This window comes from Montipora capricornis, chromosome 10, assembly GCF_036669925.1.
Source record: "Montipora capricornis isolate CH-2021 chromosome 10, ASM3666992v2, whole genome shotgun sequence".
NCBI classification, from domain to species: Eukaryota; Metazoa; Cnidaria; class Anthozoa; order Scleractinia; family Acroporidae; genus Montipora; species Montipora capricornis.
Window position 1 is genome coordinate 8,272,001 of NC_090892.1, and position 18,223 is coordinate 8,290,223.

At 38.1% G+C, this 18,223-nt stretch overlaps 1 protein-coding gene across 6 annotated transcripts in view; it reads right to left on the bottom strand.

The window, feature by feature from the left end:
* The window catches only part of LOC138019208 (ras and EF-hand domain-containing protein homolog), a 36,047-nt gene extending 18,741 nt beyond the window's left edge, over window positions 1-17,306 (bottom strand). For 2 of the 6 annotated variants that reach the window (XM_068865922.1, XM_068865921.1), the window contains exons 1-4: window positions 5,423-5,845; window positions 1,921-2,073; window positions 1,369-1,459; window positions 427-522 (exon numbers count right to left, since the gene is read on the bottom strand). In XM_068865922.1, the coding sequence (XP_068722023.1) occupies window positions 427-522; window positions 1,369-1,459; window positions 1,921-2,073; window positions 5,423-5,751 (669 nt within the window). In that variant the 5' untranslated portion in view covers window positions 5,752-5,845. Of the gene's footprint in view, window positions 1-426; window positions 523-1,368; window positions 1,460-1,920; window positions 2,074-4,775; window positions 4,909-5,422; window positions 5,853-16,845 lie in introns of those variants that run through there. The other 4 variants (XM_068865919.1, XM_068865918.1, XM_068865917.1 and 1 more) reach the window with 4 other exon arrangements.
* Between the last annotated feature and the right edge of the window lie 917 nt (window positions 17,307-18,223).

An 18,223-nucleotide genomic window follows, 5' to 3' on the forward strand; every position in this document is an offset into this window, starting at 1 on the left:
TGTCAGTAATAACCACTTAAAGCTGTTGTGATGAACAACATAAAAGAAATACAGCAAAAGTAAAGAGAAGAATGGATAGAAACAAATGGACAAGATTGAAATGAATCAATTGCAGTTCAACGGAGCAGGGATGGCCTAGTGGTTATAGCACTCGCCAGTCCCACTATTAACCCTTTCAGCCCCGATAGTGCCAAATGGCACTTATAGATTTTACTCTGTCTAACGCCAGACGATTTTACTCGTCAATGGGGAACCCCTCGGGGCTTAAAGGGTTAAGCTAACAGCGTGAAAAAACTATGTCCCCGTTTAAATGAGGCCCGGGTTCGATTCCGGACTAGTGGGGCCACATGCGGGTTAAGTTTGTTGTGGTTCTTTACTTTGATCCTTTTCTATTTAATAGGCAACTTCACATCAACATATACACACCTTCTGTACTCTTGCATTTAAATTTTGGATCTCTTTATTTTTATTCTCCAGTTGCCAAACAAGGTCTACATTTGACCTTTCTTGTTTACTCTTCTCCTGGAAAAAAAGCAATTGAAAACAAAACACTGAACCAACGTTGTATAATTATAACAATAATAATATTATTATAATTATTATAATTTTGAGAGGACTAAAATCAAAAATAATAATTATTATTATTAGATCCTCACAGCTTATTGGTAGTACGTAAGCTGCCAAAAGCTCAATAACTTAATGATGCAAGGAAAGTCAAGTGAAGATGGAGAGATATTCACTGGTCTGGGGCTGGTTGCTTGAAGCCTGGTTGGCGCTTACTGTTGGTTAAGAGTTATCATTAAACCTATAGGTTTCAATGGGTGGACCGTGGTATTTAACGCTGATCATCACTTAAACCATGCTTCGAGCAACCAGGGCCAATTTGACTTAGCAGCTGTAATCTTGGCAACAAGTCCATTCACAATGAGTCAGTTCACTCATGTAGTTCGCTCAATGTCTTGTTGTTTCAGCGACACAATTTCACCGTTTGGTTAAGGGTACGTTTTACAATTTGGTTTGGTTAAGTTTGGCTGGGTTTCTGTTTCATTATTAATAGTAAGATTAACTTCTTACATTATCACAGGTTATAGGGATAAGGTTTGATTAGAGCTAAAACCAGAGGTTTGAAGACTTGACAAATTAATCCGTCATTGAAACACCACTGGCCAACAGTAATTGGCATACACAGTTGAACAACACACTAGCATGCAGGAGGTTGTGGATACAATCTCTGGCCTGGCCACCACTAAGGGTCTTAAGATAACTAACAAGAAAAGGCTCTTCTTGTAATTACATCTGTAAATGATTTAGTAAGACTCTCTGGCCTACTCAGATAAGAAGACAAATGATAATAAATCCTAAACGTACCTCCTTCCTTACGCGGGCTTCAAGTCTCTGCATCTGTTGTTCCAACTCATTATCCAGTTGGTCCATGTGTTCGGTGTGCTTTTCACATGTCCTGGACAGCAAAACAGAAATAAAAGATTATTAATGATTACTAATATAATAATTGCTATCATTATCATCATCATCGTCCCTGCTGTCATCATCCTACAGGGCAAATCCACACATTCATTTTCAGCATAATTATACACAAGCATATACATGACAAATTAATTTAAAGTAATTTGGTACCATGGTTGTCTAAAAACAAAGGTGTTTTGAGTGAAAGTCAATTATAATAACTCAACCATTTACTCTAGACTTTTAATCTGCCTTCAGTGATGCTACCACATTTCTTAACTGCTCTTTACTCTTTTAGACTGAACTAAACTTCTATTCAGTAAACAGAAAAATACACTTTGGAGTGCCCTCCATTACTCAGAAAAGTAATTCCTCAATATCCTTATTACCTTTATTATTAAAGCAACTCTAAAATACAAGGGTCGATATGTCATGTTTTATGAGCAGTTTACAAACCTTTTAAGGGCATCTTCCAATCTCTGATTTTCAGATGAATAATGTTTGACATCTCGAATGACACTGAATAGAAAGCCCTCCAGTAATGCCAAAACTTGCGGTGAGTCACCTGAGTTGTGTAAATAGTGGAACAAATCTGATATATACTCTTGGCTGGAACAAAAAGAAAAAAAACAATAATTTTGCAAAGTCGAGACCATCACACAAGCTTGGACAATTTGCCAAAACTCTAGTCAGTGCTAACCACTTTGCTTCATGCATTTAAAAAACTAAGCATTACCGGTAAATGTATTTTATACTTTTTCATAGTACAATTGCAAACGCCATTTCTTATTAGGTCTAAAAAATAATGAAGAGGAGTTGGGTGTTTTAAAAAATAATGGTCAGTCTGTGTCACAGATCTTGGAACACCATCCTAAGATCAATGGAATGAGTGAAGACTTATCCAGGCTTATTGCATAGAAGAGAGTTTTTTTTAATTTTCATGAATGAGAGTTGTCTAATGTTAACTTGGGAGAAATAATTTTATTTTGTCTGCAAATTTTACAAAACAAAATGAAAGCAAGAGGACATGATTTTTTTTTTCACAAGACAAAGGTGAAGAGTACCTGTAAGTAAATAATGTAATGAATAAAAACCCCCATGAATTTGCTTATGCAATTTTGAGAACAGTTACTTCCAAACCATCACTCAAGCCAATAAATCACAAAATGCATACATACGATGTCCTACACTTATTGAATCTTATAAAATTATCACATAATTGACAAACATTATTTCTTGACTTCATAACAATGGCTCAGTGAGACCATTGTTGATATTGTGTGTTTTAAAACTTTTTACCATATCATTGAAATCCAGCAAGAGACTTTTATACCATTTACAGCTTCAAAATGGCTTTAAACCATTTATTAAATGAGGTTAAACGAAGTTTAACCAAGTAAACAACTAGGAGCGACTTCAGCCAGTTGGTCAGTGGTTTTAGTATACTTGCGCATGCGTGTATCGCTTATTTATCAGTGTGGCGGGAAGTAGGAGCATTGTGTGTGGAGCGTTTAGCGGTTTTGTTCCCCCCCACCCTCCCCACCCTCAGCTTTCCACTGTCTATCAGTGTGACGGGTGCCTGTCCTTTTCGGGGGCGTGGGGGCTCATGGCTGGGTTGTCAGGTTTTGCCAGCCATCGGTGCAGTCTCTACCTTGGAGCTGGCTGCCAATAGTGGAAGCTCCAGGATGTTTCGGGCACCCAACCTCCAAAGAGCGACGATGTTGTTTATGAATCTTAATAAAATTGTTAAATAATTGGCAAACATTAGGTGTTCATTTTGGAGAAAATAAGTGCGCATTATACACGGGTAAATACGGTATTTCTTGACTCCATAACAATGGCTGAACTTATTGTAATGACGTCTGTCTTAAATTAGTTTTAACTTCTTACAATAAACATTAAGTTTTATTTTTCACAGTCTTTTTATAATAAAAATGTTTGTAGACCTTAGCAATGAGATGAGTACCATAGGGGAAGAAGGAAGATTAATACATTAATTCCTGGCTCAGCACACCCATCTATCAATCTATTGTTTTAACTCGTGGAAAATTAGCAGTTCGATGAAGACTGAATCATAACCTTCTCTTTATGGATTCCACCGGTAGTTCGTCCTTGTCAATACTGTGCAACTTTGAAATTTGTTGAAATAGTGGAACTGGCAGGTTATTATGGCCTTTTAAAGTGCGAAGCGGGAATAATAACACAGTTTTCCTGCTTGATCATTTGGCTGACGGATCAGGAGTGCTACATATCGGGCTGATCTCCGGTGTAATAATAGCCACAGCTGAGGTCATAAGCCGCTTACTGTAAATATAAATCGCTGTCCCAGTAGTTCCTTGGTTCCCTGGTTATTTTAGTTTTCTGGTTGTTGTAGTTCTCATGGTTCTCGTGGCTCTTGGTCGTGGTTCTCTGGTTCTTGTAGTTCTGGGGCCAGTTGTTTAAAAGCCGATTAACGCTAATCTCAAGTTAAAAATTAACAAAGGAGTTTTATTCTCTACTCCCAAATGCTGTTCAAGGCTGATAATCGGTAGAACTTTACATTTTGAAGAAGTCAATCTTGAAAAACAAAAATAAGCAAAGGAAACTTTCACCAAAACGTTGAAAGCGTGAAACAAAAGTTTACGCTAATCCTGGATTAAGCTAATCGGCTTTCGAACAACCGGGCCCTGGTGGTTCTCTGGTTCTCTGGAATCACAAGAACCGCGAGAACCACAAGAACTACAATAACCAGAGAACTAAAATAACCAGAGAACCACAAGACAGCGATTTATATTTACAGTTTAAGCGACTTATGACGTCAGCTGTGGCTATTACACTGGATATCAGCCACATATTGTTTCTGAAAATTTTTGATGAAGATAATGATATGATTCCCAATATAAAAAGAAAAAAATAGATCTGAAAAGTTTTAATTTTAAACACTGATAACGATACGCCTCTTAATAGTATCCATGAATGTTCGTCTATCGTGATTTAGCCGGTCAAGCTATGAAGAGCTAAAAACAACTTTCATGCATGCCTTCTCTTTAAGGGCTCGTTTCATTGGGCCCTGAATAAACTCTTATTAATAAGACAAAAAAAGAATTGGAATCTCGTAAATAGAAGGTTTGATTGGTTGAGTCTCACTTCGTAAGTACATTAATAATTGAACTAATATGGTACGACGACCCCAATAGTATGCAAATCGCCATATTTGAATCGCAACTAGACAATACTCAATAGGTAAGTTATGAAACACGGATGCGACAGAAAAAAACATGTAAAAATTGATTTACATGAAACGTGATTACCTGGGACGTGTTTATGTTTACCTTTGGATGTCAACTAAGATATCACTGACATCGTACAAGTGACTTTTACACCATTTTCGGCTCTGTAACAAACACAGGGCTCCTCTCGCTCTTTGGTGCATAATTTTCTATAGAACCCAATCCTCTCACTAAGGCATCTCGAACACCCGGCAAAAAATGCAAAGACGCGCGCTTTCGAAAAGCGCTATACATCCGAGCTACAAAACTTTGTTCATGAACAAAACGCTCAATTTCCCACTAACTTCCAAATATACGCTCTGTCTTGGTTGTAATCGATAAATAACAAAGTGGAATCAGTTCATGCCAAACGCATTCCTGCCACGGCATTGTCGATCGTTGAGGCATGAATATTGTCAATATTCGTAAAAATACTTAAGTCTGCGTCACTTCAACATCAAATCGATTTTAGAGCTGTTCATTGAGATACTTTGGCAATCAAAACAAAAGTAAATGGTATCATTTCCGAAACCAGGAAGTAAGGAATTAAATCAAATGATCAAGCAAATTGGTTTAACATTTAACTGATTTTGATTTTTTACGTTGCTGTTAAAGTTCCATAGAATTAGATATTTTGCTTTAATTGTGTAATATTTACCGTACACACAAGGCTAGAAGGTTTTAATGAAAAAGTAGCAAATTATACCCACCCTGATAATAAACCGCGCAGCTCAACTTCTTCGAGGAGCTTTTCAAACTTTCTCGTCTCTTTTATCTCCCCGTTTGCGGTAGGCTCAACATCCATGTGAAACAAACTACACACGCTTTGAAAGCCCTTGGAAAAGTCATCCAGACTTATTTTGTTATCTCCGTCAACATCAAGTTCAGCAAACAATTGGTTTAATTGCTCCTCTGATAAATTCAATTCCGAACAGCAGCAAGCCAGTTCTTTTCTATCAATAAAACCATTTTCGTTCAAATCCCACGCTCGAAAGATGCCTTTGACATCGTCCTCTGTATAACTTTGTTCGAACTCCATTCCAAGTTACTTCATCGTTTACAAGCGAAAAAAATTAGCAGCTAAATAAAGTTTGTGCGAACTGTAACCCAAAGAAATATTGACGCATTGGGAGCAATATTCTCAAGAAAGATACCTATCGTTTTGCATAAGAATACGGAAAGCCACAGGTCACTTGCGGTAAACAATATAACGGTGATTGTATTGTGTAATATTGTTTTGCATCACATGTAGCTTCTTTCAAAGAGCAATAGCCTTCAAGTCTTGTTTCTGTGGCAATGCGGCCTACGCAGTCGAATGTGGGTCGGCCACACAAAGGAATGGTTTTTCAGGAATGTGAAAATTGGCGTAAAAAGTCGTTCTGCATCTACGCCACTTTAAAGGAACCTAAAAAAAACCTTGACAGCTACGACGACGAAAACGTCCTTTCAAACTATTAGTTTGAGCTATCCTAAGTGTTTCACGACGTTTCCACCTCGTTTAGGTTGTAGAATATGAGGGAAGTAAGCTATAAAGATTGGTAGGTACGCATTTGAAGCAAAGAGAGAGAAGGAAAGATTCTCTGTTGCTTGTCCATGTTGTCGAAATCTGAAAATTGGTCATTTTACGTAGTTGTTTTGACGAGGACGGGAGAGAAATGAACAAAAATGCGTGCCGCACGTGCAGCACGATCATTTTTTTCTCTTTTAACCAATAATATTACTGCTTTTTGGCGTTGTCCTTGCCGTCGTCGTTTTTTTTTTTTAGCGGGGAGCTTAAAGCAGCGACAGCGACAACGGCGACAGAAAGGAGAACTTGAGAAATTTGCATATTTTGTGGGCAAAAACAATAGCCTTGCACGTTTTTCATTTTTGTCCATTTCTTTACCGTCGTCTGTAAAACAACAACGTGAAATAGCCAAATTTGAGGTTTTATGAAGAGCGTGAGCACTTGAGCATAAATTTTCATTTTCTCCCCTAAATTAAGCGCCGTTCCGATCAGTGTCATTCTTGAGGAACTACCAAGCCCTTGTCGTATTGAAAAAGGTTGAAATACTAACAAAAGGATTACAGTAACGCGAATTTATATTTTCAGATCACGTTCTCGTTGCAGTCACCGTCGTCCTTGCTTAAGTTCCCTAGCAACGACGACGGCAACGGCAGCGAGAACGTCGTCGTTAAATGCAAATTCTCGTTATTGTAATCGCTTCGCGACTATTCCAAGCAGTTTAACGTGAAAAAGATGTGGCAAATCATCAACGGCGAAACTAGCATGAAAGGCGCTCAATTTAGGGGAGAAAAAACGACAAAATACACCACGTATCTCCGCTTGGATAGGATTTCAACCGCAGCGTATACGCGGTGATTCAAATCAACAAGATCGATTCGCGCTGCAATTGAAAAGTGAATTTAACTGGAAAAACGGTCAAATAGGACTCCACTGCTTCCTGTGTCACATACTCATGGCATGGAAGTAATTTTGTCCAAAAAAAAATGTCCCCCGGCAAAAAGCCTTAATTTAACATCACTTGGTCGGCAAAGCGAACTGAACTCGTAAAAAAAGTGAAAATTTTCCCTTGGTTAACATTTGTAAAAGTGCAAATCATATATTTTCCTTTTTGTTTGGCAACCAGTATCAATTTGAAACTATTAAAATTAAGTATGTAGGCGGACTTACTGACTTTCCGCCCCCTCCCCTCCAATCGAAGCAACTTGGTGTAATGATAACACAATACTTCTTTATCATCATAGTACTTATGTAAAACAAGAGTTAGTGGAATATAAGTACCAACAAAAAAAAAAAAAGATAATGAATACCTTAAAACTATGTAACGACCATTACTCAATATCTTTATAAGCAATACACCGCTAGAATGTGACGTAAACAACACAAGTGGTTTGTTGCACAAGTATGGACTGTTTTTGTATCATTTCCTGACACATTTTGCCGAAAGGGGTCATTTTACCTTTTACCATTTCGTAAATGTTTCATTACCTAGTTACGTATACCAATTCGTGCTGAAATAAAAGAAGCCATTCGTTGCCAAACTGAGTACATCGTTAACTCTTAAAGTACCCATTTTCCCAGAATCTTCTTTGGTCGTTTCAAGATAAGAAGGACGCAACTACTTCAACACGCTGTTAAGAGACTATTACCTAAATTAAACCTGTTTTAATCAGTGACAATTGAACTTGAATGAAATGACGACTGCTTGCACTTCAGCGGATGTGCATGACTTCAGTGGATGTAACTCATGCTCGTAAATTTGCTGAGTCGAATAATTTTTTGATGCATGAATTTATATATGTATGTTAGCACTCTTCCAGTGTCCGGAATTTTCTTCGCCGGTATCTTAGCATCAAGCCAAGAAAATGACAACTACTTTAATAATACGCTATTACTAAGAAGGTTTTGTCCAAATGAATGGCAACTAATCTAACCTGCCGATGAACGGACGGATGCTTTCTTTAGTGGATATGCATGACTTCACTGGGCGTAACTTGCTCGTAAAGTTGTTGAGTCGAAGAATTTTTGATGCATTAATTTTGATTTCATATTACCAGCGTCTTGGCAGTTATGTTATGACCTGTTATGACAATCAGCCTTAAGGAATCCAGCGATGGAGAGTACAGTGTATAAAAAGGCTGATAATGAAAATTAGGTTTCTGAAAATTGACAAACTGAAATTCGAGGCAATTTGTCAGGAAACCGAACAGACACTTGACTGAGAAATAACTATTGTAGGGTAATGTGAAGTGCTGTTTTCTACCCATTTAAACCATGCGAGCGTTTGCCCTACTAATGGAATTGGGCCCACACAAAGGGACAGAGGTGGAAATTTAACCTACGACCTTCGGGTAAGATCACCGCTGCTCTACTGATCGACTGAGCCGCTACATGGCCACGGCAATGAATATGAACAAGTACAAGAAGGGTTACGTTTTTGCAAACGTTGGCAAGCGTTTGCCTTCTGACTTTGTAGCTCAGTCGGTAGAACAGCGGTGATCTAACCCGAAGGTCGTGGGTTCAATTCCCGCCTTGGTCAGAGTTTTTCTCTGTCCTTATGTGGGCCCAATTCCATTAGTAGGGCTAACGCTCACATGATTTACATGGGTAGAAAACAGCACTTCACATTACCCCACTATAGTTAATTCTGTTGAAATATAAAGTGCTACACGGCCAAAAACGTAACCTTTCCTTCCAGTTAAACTTTACCGTTACGAACTCATTTCGCTTCTCTGTATTCGATGTCATGATATGGATACTGGTTTAACTTCTCACTACCGTTATGAGAATTTCGATCCAGATACAACAGGGAGAAATATACACCTGCATGACTCGTAACAAAGAGCCGCTACTAGAGAATGAAAGAGATGAGAGGTCCAACTCGAATGAATTCCTTACCGGTATACGTAACGCTGAACACCCCCTTGTACTAAAACGAATCACTTGAACTTTTGCTTTACAAACAACCAAGGAAATGCCCTTTGATAGTATTTAACACTTTGATCACTTTGGTCTTCTACTTTGAAGCTCTTTGAAGTTAAGTTGCCACGTTTACTGACATCATACTGACATCATCTATTAACTATGCTAAAAAATGATGTTCCATGTTTCCTTGTTTCTGAAGATGTTTTGTTTTTATTCTCCTGTTCCAAGTTCATAAATGTAAAAGAATGAGTCGTCGACACATGTACAACGTCAGTAGAATCTTTTAATTTGTTTTGTGCTCTATTTCGCCGGGTGGCCAAAACCGTTGGTCTTCTTCAGTTAGGTTACATTAATATTTGTACCTAAAGAAGGCTGAGTTGTCCAGCCGAAGTTTAGCATGAAACTATCAGTCAGACATACTCTCTAGGCTCTGTCTTTTGTGCATTCTATATGTTAAATAACGCCGACAAGATTATCCATTTAATCCAACGTATATAAGCAGTTGGATTATCGTTCACGGTTGCTTGATTAAACATGACTGTTTTAATTTCATGGCTCTGGCCCGACTTGCTCCTAGGAAGCATGGCTAGCGCTAACTAGCGTTAAATACCACGGAAGCAGATACGTTTTGATACCTCTTAACCAATTGTTAGCGCCAACAAGGCTTTGAGTAAATCTGTTAATCATATCTAACCCCTGGAAACGATCTTTCAGATTTAATCAGAACTGCGGTTAAAAGTGCCCGCTTTGAATTCGTGTAAAATGCAAACCTCATCAACCATTTTTTGGAAAGGGAGACAACTTCCTTGTGGTCGACGTCAGAAATGTACTCGAAAAGAGTGGGCAGACCACGTCCTCCTTCCGATGAAAGTGTGCTAGAAATTTCTGAATCAAGTTTCAAGTTCCTCTATTTACAAATGAGATATTACCGCGGTCTCTTGATTCTAGACGACTATCCAATTCAGTTTATTTTGAATGACTGGTGTTCTAAATGGACCAAATAAGTGGTTTTACGAACAACCGTTTTCCCACGGCAGAATAAAATAGAGTCAATGGACAGTTCCGCATTCTTACATACATGATTGGAAAACGGAATTTAGAGTTTCCTTCTCTTGCTTTCGTTTTTCCGTGGACATTCTTGGACAGAAGGCTAAGTATAAACGGTCTAAGAAAAAAACCGCTTATTCCAAGTACAGATATGAGAGTTGTGAGCTCCAGACAACATTGAATTTCCACTCTCATGTCTACTTTTTGTTTTTCGCAAGACGGAATTTCACTTGCAGGCACGAGGAAGATTCGAACCTTTAGACAAGCAATCACCGCTAACTTCGGTGGAGTGCTATCAAGCACCTGTTTTTACCGGACTCCATTTAGTTTTGATAATATCTGCGCTTGTTTATGGCTAAGACTGCTTCCAATCACACGACCTGACCAAATGTCACAGACTGACTTGAAGTATACCTATATATTGTAAACAAACTTAAACATGGTGAATTCATAATTTCCTCAGTTGGAGACATCATGGCGCTGATATTTGAGACATTTGTCATAAATTTTCTTAAGTATGCTTTTAGTGAAATGGGATTGGAGCAACTAGCTCTTAGATTTTATGACCGTCGTTTGTTTGGAACCAAATGGGGCACTGTTTATTTTCATTAATGGTGAAGGCTTTTCGCTCAGTGATTTTGCCGGATCTTTTACCCCCGAAAAATCATTATTACTTTTACTATTATTATTATTATTTTGAAGATCACTTTTTAATGAAGATAATACATGTTTCGGATGACACATCATCCTTAGTCAGTTGTACAGTGAGAAATAAAATGAAAATTTGCAATAAATAGTATAACATAGTCAGATATTAACGAGAATAATTAAGGAATAAGGGGAGTAGGGATGGAACAGTGTTGAGATCACTCGCCTCCCACCAATGTGGTACGGGTTCGATTCCGAGATTGGGCGTCACGTGTGCGGGTTGAGTTTGTTGGTTCTTTACTCTGCACCGAGAGGTTTTCTCCGGGCTTTTCTCTGGGTACTCCGGGTTTTCCGTCTCCGCAAAAACCACCCTGGAGTTGAATTGAATTGATTTGATTTCTGCACAGTTTGTCCCCTGCGCTAAGTATACCTCACACTTAAGTGAAGTTTATGGTTAAGATTATAAACGTTAGGAAGATCATTGCATCGCTCCCCTTAGACACCACGAGCAAATTCAGTTGAGGCTAATCAAACTGCTTCCTCGACATTACAACTGGAGCGCTGAGTCATTTTGCAGTCAGTGTTCCGTTCATCGCCGAGAAAATTCAGTACGCCTTTGCGTGGGGCTCTTTGAAGCGATGAAACTGAATTTCGGGAATGCTACACCGTTGGTCATTGGCAAATCTGACGTTGCATTCCCAGCCAATCAAAGGCAAGGACAATGAGTGACATTCTCGATGCGTGTTTCCCCGCGCTTGTTGCATGCATCCATTTGCTTTGCTTTTGATTGGTTTAGTTCACTGTCTGCTCTAGTTTTGAATCTCGGCTTATTTTCGTGCCTAACCTGATATAAGTAAGTTTCGTCTTTGCCAATTAATGCACCCATAAGAGACCTTTTAGTATAGTCAATTCGTCAAACATCGCGCGTTTGAAATCCCGTTAGCTTCAAATTATGGTTGCAGTGCAGCCTCCCAGTTGCGTAACGTGCCAAAATAATTTTGAGTTCCTTGGCAGGGACGAAACGTACGGATGTTAGGCTAGTAGTATGTTACGAAAACATGCATTGAAGTATTATCCTGCGTTAGGTTTGATTTTGAAAACCTTCCTGTTAGGAGAACAAAATCCATGCCACTTTGCTTGTACATGCGACGACGTTCATTGAATGAATGAATAGAATACATGAAATGTTCCTACATGTTTGAACTGCGGAAATTGAAGCGACACTGGTCCAAAAAATTTAAACGAATGAAGGGTTTTGTTTCTAACGGTGCTGCCTCGGTGGGGCCCGAGTGAAACACCAGCGATAATTTGTTCTGCTCTGAGATTTTCTTTCCCGTTATTTTTGTTGGGCAGTAATTTACAAAGCCTTAAAACTAATGCCGTCATACGTTTTTCGATGAACAGTGGTCGACGAATGCTTTTACAAGCCAATAAAGAAAAAGAAAATTTCAAAGATTCTTCAAGACGCCAAATGAGATAACTACAAGAAAATGATCGATCTAATTTTGCGAAAAAGGGCGCTCTCTTTAACGATCGAAAACGTCAGCAGTCTTTCGTGCGTTATTACATTTGAGATCAAGCTTTCGCGGGTATAGTAAAACGGAACTTAATTACACAATTTGAAACTTTTTGCCGTTGGGAACCCCTATTACAAGCTGGTCTGAAATATTGCCACAGGTAGGGAAAGAATTCCCTTTAATTCATGAATTCGGTAGGTCTATCTTTGTCCTGATTTGTTTCTCTATGAAAATATGGTCCCCGCAGACGCAAGGTTTTTGGTTTGTTGCATGTGCAGTTTTTATTCCATAGGGGTAAACATTGAAAAAAGTTAAGTTCAAATTTAGTGAAGCAAGGTAGGTTTTCCATCAATCTATACTAGCCCGTGTCCGATCCCATTTCATAGTCATGTGCGGGTTGTTGTTTCTGTACTCTTCTGTGAGAAAATTTTTTTTTTCTCCAGGTGTTCCGAAGTTCCCTAATCTCAGCAAAACCAACTTTGTCGTGGGTTAACTTTATGTGATTTTTGATTTATGCGTCTCCCAAAATCATTAGCAGAGAACGTGTAGATAGCTGGATAAGCTTTATACTCCAATAAAGTGATGAATACCATTGCCTTCTTTTTGCAGAAAAGACCGGTTTACATTTGATATCTAATGCGAAGTTATTAGTAAGTATCATTATCACCCTTCTTTTATTATATTTTTTTCCAGGAATCGGATCTTACGTCGATATTTGCCTCATAGGAGCTGGTCATAACAAATGATCAAGGATCATCGGGGTTCATTCTACGGTGTTCAAAATTCTAGCAACCTCGTCAGTATCCTAGCCAGTGGCAGTGCCTAGCAGTGTTGTCATATGCAGAAATGCCATGCTTACTTTAATCCCTAGCCCTTTATCCATTTAACTAAATCTTTCCAAAGCCAAGCGCACCCACCACAACAGGAATGACAAACACTCATGTCCCTCAATCTTGCTGATATTTTTCTACTTTCTGTACTTCTTTAATGATCATCAATCCTGTAATCACCAGGGACTGCAATATCAATAATCTTACAGACCTTTCTTTCTTCTCAATCACTACAATGTCTGGCCGTCTTGCCTCTATTATGTGGTCACACTGCGTTGCTACATCTCACTAAGTCCTTTTCAAGAACTCTCTCCGGTTCGTGGTCACACCATCTATCCTTTCTTTCCAGGTTATATTTCAGTAGCACACAGCTTCCAATGGATAATTTTTGCAACTTTATCATGCCTTCGCTTGTACTCCTTGTGTGCCAACTTTGGGCAATCACACACAACATGGTTCACAGTTTCACCTTTTTCCCTCGAAGTCGGCACAAGGGATATTCTGTTGATTTGTCTATTGGCCTTAACACATTTTCCTCTTAACGCTTCTTCTTGGGCTGTACTGACATATGAGAACCTTGGTTTGTATTTTCAAATCCGACTTTCTAAGCCAGTCTCACGAATGTTCCTTATCTGCACTTTCCGGCATCGCCCTAACAAACTGACCGTACATCATCTTTTCCTTCCAACTCTTAAATTTGTAGTCTCATGGCTCTTTCCTGTAATTCAAGTCGTCTTTACTTTTTGCATCATCTGGCGTGAGTGAGACGGTCTCGATCACGCCTACATCCCTAATATCCATTAGTATTACTATTATTGTTATGGGAGACTTAACTATTGACTTTACTTATTGTAAAACATATATATGCATATATAGTGAAGAAAATAAAAATAATAAAATTCATAGATGCTTCTGAACGAAAAAAAAAATGCAAATGAGATACTATATACTCTTCATCGTCTAAAAACGCCTTTAACCTAAGTCAGTTATGAGAGAAACCTTTTTGCTATTTCACAGTTTTGGGAGATGATCCACTTTTGTGAGCGTTCAATAGTTGCCTTTGCTAAGCTGTTATCTAATATGCTGGTCAGTACTTTTTCAAGATATTTGTAATAAACTGCGAGAAAACCAAAGACTCACGGTCTATGAGCTTTACTTTATGACATGGGTATAACTTCTTAATATCTAGTTTTAAATCTGTACATTGATCTTTCTTGTGTTTAGTTCTCATTATTATTATATTATTTATTATTATTATTATTATTATTATTATTATTATTATTATTATTATTATTATGATAGCTAGAACGCAACTTGTTCGAGGAGGCTAAAAAATATTTTATTTTTTTTTATATTACCTTGGACAGTATGAAAATGATAACATCAAAACGGGAAAACATGTCTCAAAGTATTCATATAAATTCTCTTAAATATTATATATACGATGCAATGTTCATTCATCCAACAGACAACTTTAAGTTATTTTAGTAAGATTAACATAGAAGCTTTGATATTAGAGGTTTCACCGTTTCAGTGGAGTGGTGCCAAAAAAATGCCGAATTCGAGTAGAGTCATGTAAAAAACAATGCCATATCTTCGCAACCCAGTAGCAAGCGATCGTTCGGGATTAATTACAGAAATGTAAAGCCGCAGTCAGCTGCACTGAGCCACGGTCGCTATAAATAACTGATATATTTTGCCAACAGAAGAATCGGAGATACGTTTAACGATGTAGGTATATTGTGTCGAGGTGCTGTTAGGCTTCCAATTATGGCGCATATGAACGCCACCAAGACGTCAAAGAAAAAGCAACAGGAGTAAAAATAGCATCTTCACGAAATTTAGAAAAAAAAAATTGTGTACTAAAGTACACAGTAATATATATCTTTTGCCATTGGAGTCGGACCACCCACGACAAGATCGACCTGTTGGGATGCATGGTTTGCATTCTTAGCACAAACAAAAGTTTTCTTAGAAACCAAGTAAAAGAATACAACTAGATCTAACTTTAGCTTACAAAAATCTCTTTTTTCCTCGAAGAATTCAAGAACGGGCACTTCATTCTATTAACGGTGATCTAAACGAGCTGATATCGGTGATTTTAGAATCACGTTTATCATACTCGTTTCTACGCTACAAGTATGGTTGGAAAGCATCCATTGTAAAAATTTGTGTTCGAGGGTACTTCGATTGCGAAATACAAAAACTGTGTTTTAAACTCTTTCGAATTTTCTCAATATTTTCAACAGGAAGAGAATATAAATGGAGGAAAACAGCTGAAGCAAATAAGATAATATATTTGCGGCATTATTTCGGCAATAAACATGGCGCGAAAAATTTCCAATCTCATTTCAATAATGTTTGCTTTGCCGGTTAAGTTTGTGTGAATAATAAAATGCACGGAAAAAGATAATGTGAGTGCTAAAAATAATCATAAATTTCAAATAATTAAAACTCCCAACCAAACGACTTTCGAAACAACATTTGCTTGCAACTTTAGTGAGACACAAAATAAATTCTTAAGCAGAAATAGGAGGGGTTTTTTTTAGGAAAAAAACAAGCACGAAGGTTATTTATATCGTGCTTACAGTACTCACGTCTTCGCACTTGAGAGATATTTGACTCTCTGAGGTACAGTTTTGTAATGTAAAACTGGCTAGTTACTAACCCGTGCACGACTGCATTGCTGGCTTGTGCCTTACACGTTTCACCATCTGAGATTTTTTTAGGGTTAGAGAAATCACGGCTTCTTTCCCGAGGTCATTAGCTTTTGGATGTGATTAACACAGTTTTAAAGGGCGGACAGCTGGAAACCATTTTGGACAGCAAAAGCTCGATAGGACAGGAATATATTTGTCCTACGGAGATCTTATTCATCGCCAGCTCTTGTCAAAATTAGACAGGATATTCAACTTTGGCACTGCTTTAGCTTCCACTGTTATTAATAACTCTCCCGTGCCATTTGCACGTTACCATACTCGACACGCAGCCTTAATTTTTACGTACAATTGTTTTCGAAAACAGAAATCGAAATTTAGTCACTGATATTTCTGGTACCGACAGCGAGCCGACCACAAATTTGATATGGATAAGTTAGAGAACCTTCCTACCGAACTCGGTTTTAGCCGGTTTGTTTGCCTCAGTGTTTACGAGCGTAGTATTGTCTAGAGGTCCCCATCTCAAATCCACCCATATCTTGGTATATATGAAGGTCGAGATCTCACTTTTTTATCGCCGCATATTTCATTTAATCCGCGCACAGATCCTTAAGATAAATCTTAAGTTGTCCTTTTAAGTTTAAAGTGGATGAATTAACAGCCGGATCTCGCTCCTCGAATTTCGGCCCATTAAGCCAAAAATTACAAATTACTCAAGGCGTACACCACGCATCTCGGTTCCGACTGCTTCGTCAAGAACCTCAGTTTACAAGGCCGGCTCAGAATTAAACTTATACTGATTTAGCAGGCAGGAGCATAAACACTCTGTCATAAAATAAATCAGATCATGATTTACAGAAAATTGTTAACCAGTGTGCTTGTATATATATTATTTCTGTTGTAATAACACGTAACGTGACTTCGAGAAAAACTATTGCCCGCTTTCAACCTTTGTTAAAGTGATTATCCACTTAAAAATTTTTGTTACAACAAGAAATAACTTACCCACTAAGAAGACCAAACGGCTTCCCTAGTTTTTCCTTCAAGTCTTCATATTCCACATCCGCATTAGTAGTTTGTTCCGATTTTTTTCTTTTCACCCCGGAGACCACAGAGCTGAATTTCCTGAAATTTTCCGAAAACTCCTCGATGCTTATTCTCCCATCTTTATCGGCGTCAAGCTTATCGAAAACTTCTGCTAAATCACGCGCATCCAAATCGCAAACTGCAGCCAATTCTTCTCTGTCTATGTACCCGCTTCCATCCAAGTCAACTGCACCGAAGAGGTCACACGGTTTTACACTTTCCAAGGCAGCCATACCGTGGAATATTATTCCATAATATCCTTTGAAACTTATCCTTACACGAATCCTCCAGTCTTAAAGACTTGAATGTTCCCTTTAAATTTCTAGTTTTACACTTCTTCTTGTTTCTCTATTTCCTCTCGGAGGTTTTGCGTTTTGTGGGCGAGTAATTAATTCTAGTTAAACGTCACTTAGACACACACAGCTGCTACGAGTGGTCAGTTTTCTGCCACCCGCTCTCGTTTGGCGCGATTGTAAAATTCTGTCACTTGCAGCCAATCAGATGATGGCATTCGAAGGAGAAAACAATATCGACCAGTCAAACGGATTCGTGAGTGGCTGGAATATTAATAGCAATATTACCCTATTCTATTTTTATTTAAAAAGTCAACCTTGTGTCTTTATCTTTGGGGAAGCGAAGGATATCTTGCCGAGCTCATATTTGCTTTCAATTCAGCCAGCAAAACTAACTAACATGTCTTAGGAGATGATCTTTCCGTCAAGAATGCAATAATTTCTATCCACTTTACAACACGCTCCTGTCTTTTAATTTCATAGCGAAAAATGACTGATTTGATTTTAATGAAATCTCACTGAAGTGAAAAGGGAGACGACGGTATTCCTAATTAAAATCAAAACCATGCACGGAAATGGTTAAAAAATGTTCAACCATCATGTTCATGACCTTCAACAACTTCAGCGACCCTTTTAAATGGCGAGTTATTTGCAAGCAATGAATAACAAAGAAAACGTATCTTTCTTGTCATTAAAAATATAGATGACTTCAAACACGGAAAATGAAAGGTATTCATTTTCTTAATAGTGGAGCGTGCTTCGCATTTGCGTCATAGTTCACAATTGCTTGACTGTCTAGTTTCAGCTTGATCTGATATCAAACTCCAGCTTTTTAAGGACAACCATACTGAAATAGAGCTCTTATTTCCAAAAAAAAAAAAAAGACAACTTCTTGTAATTTCAATTATCAATTCACCGCTCAAGAGAATTTCCATGAGGCGCATTCTCACTATTAGAAATATTTTAGCCGGAATCTAATCACATATACAAACCTTCTGAAAATT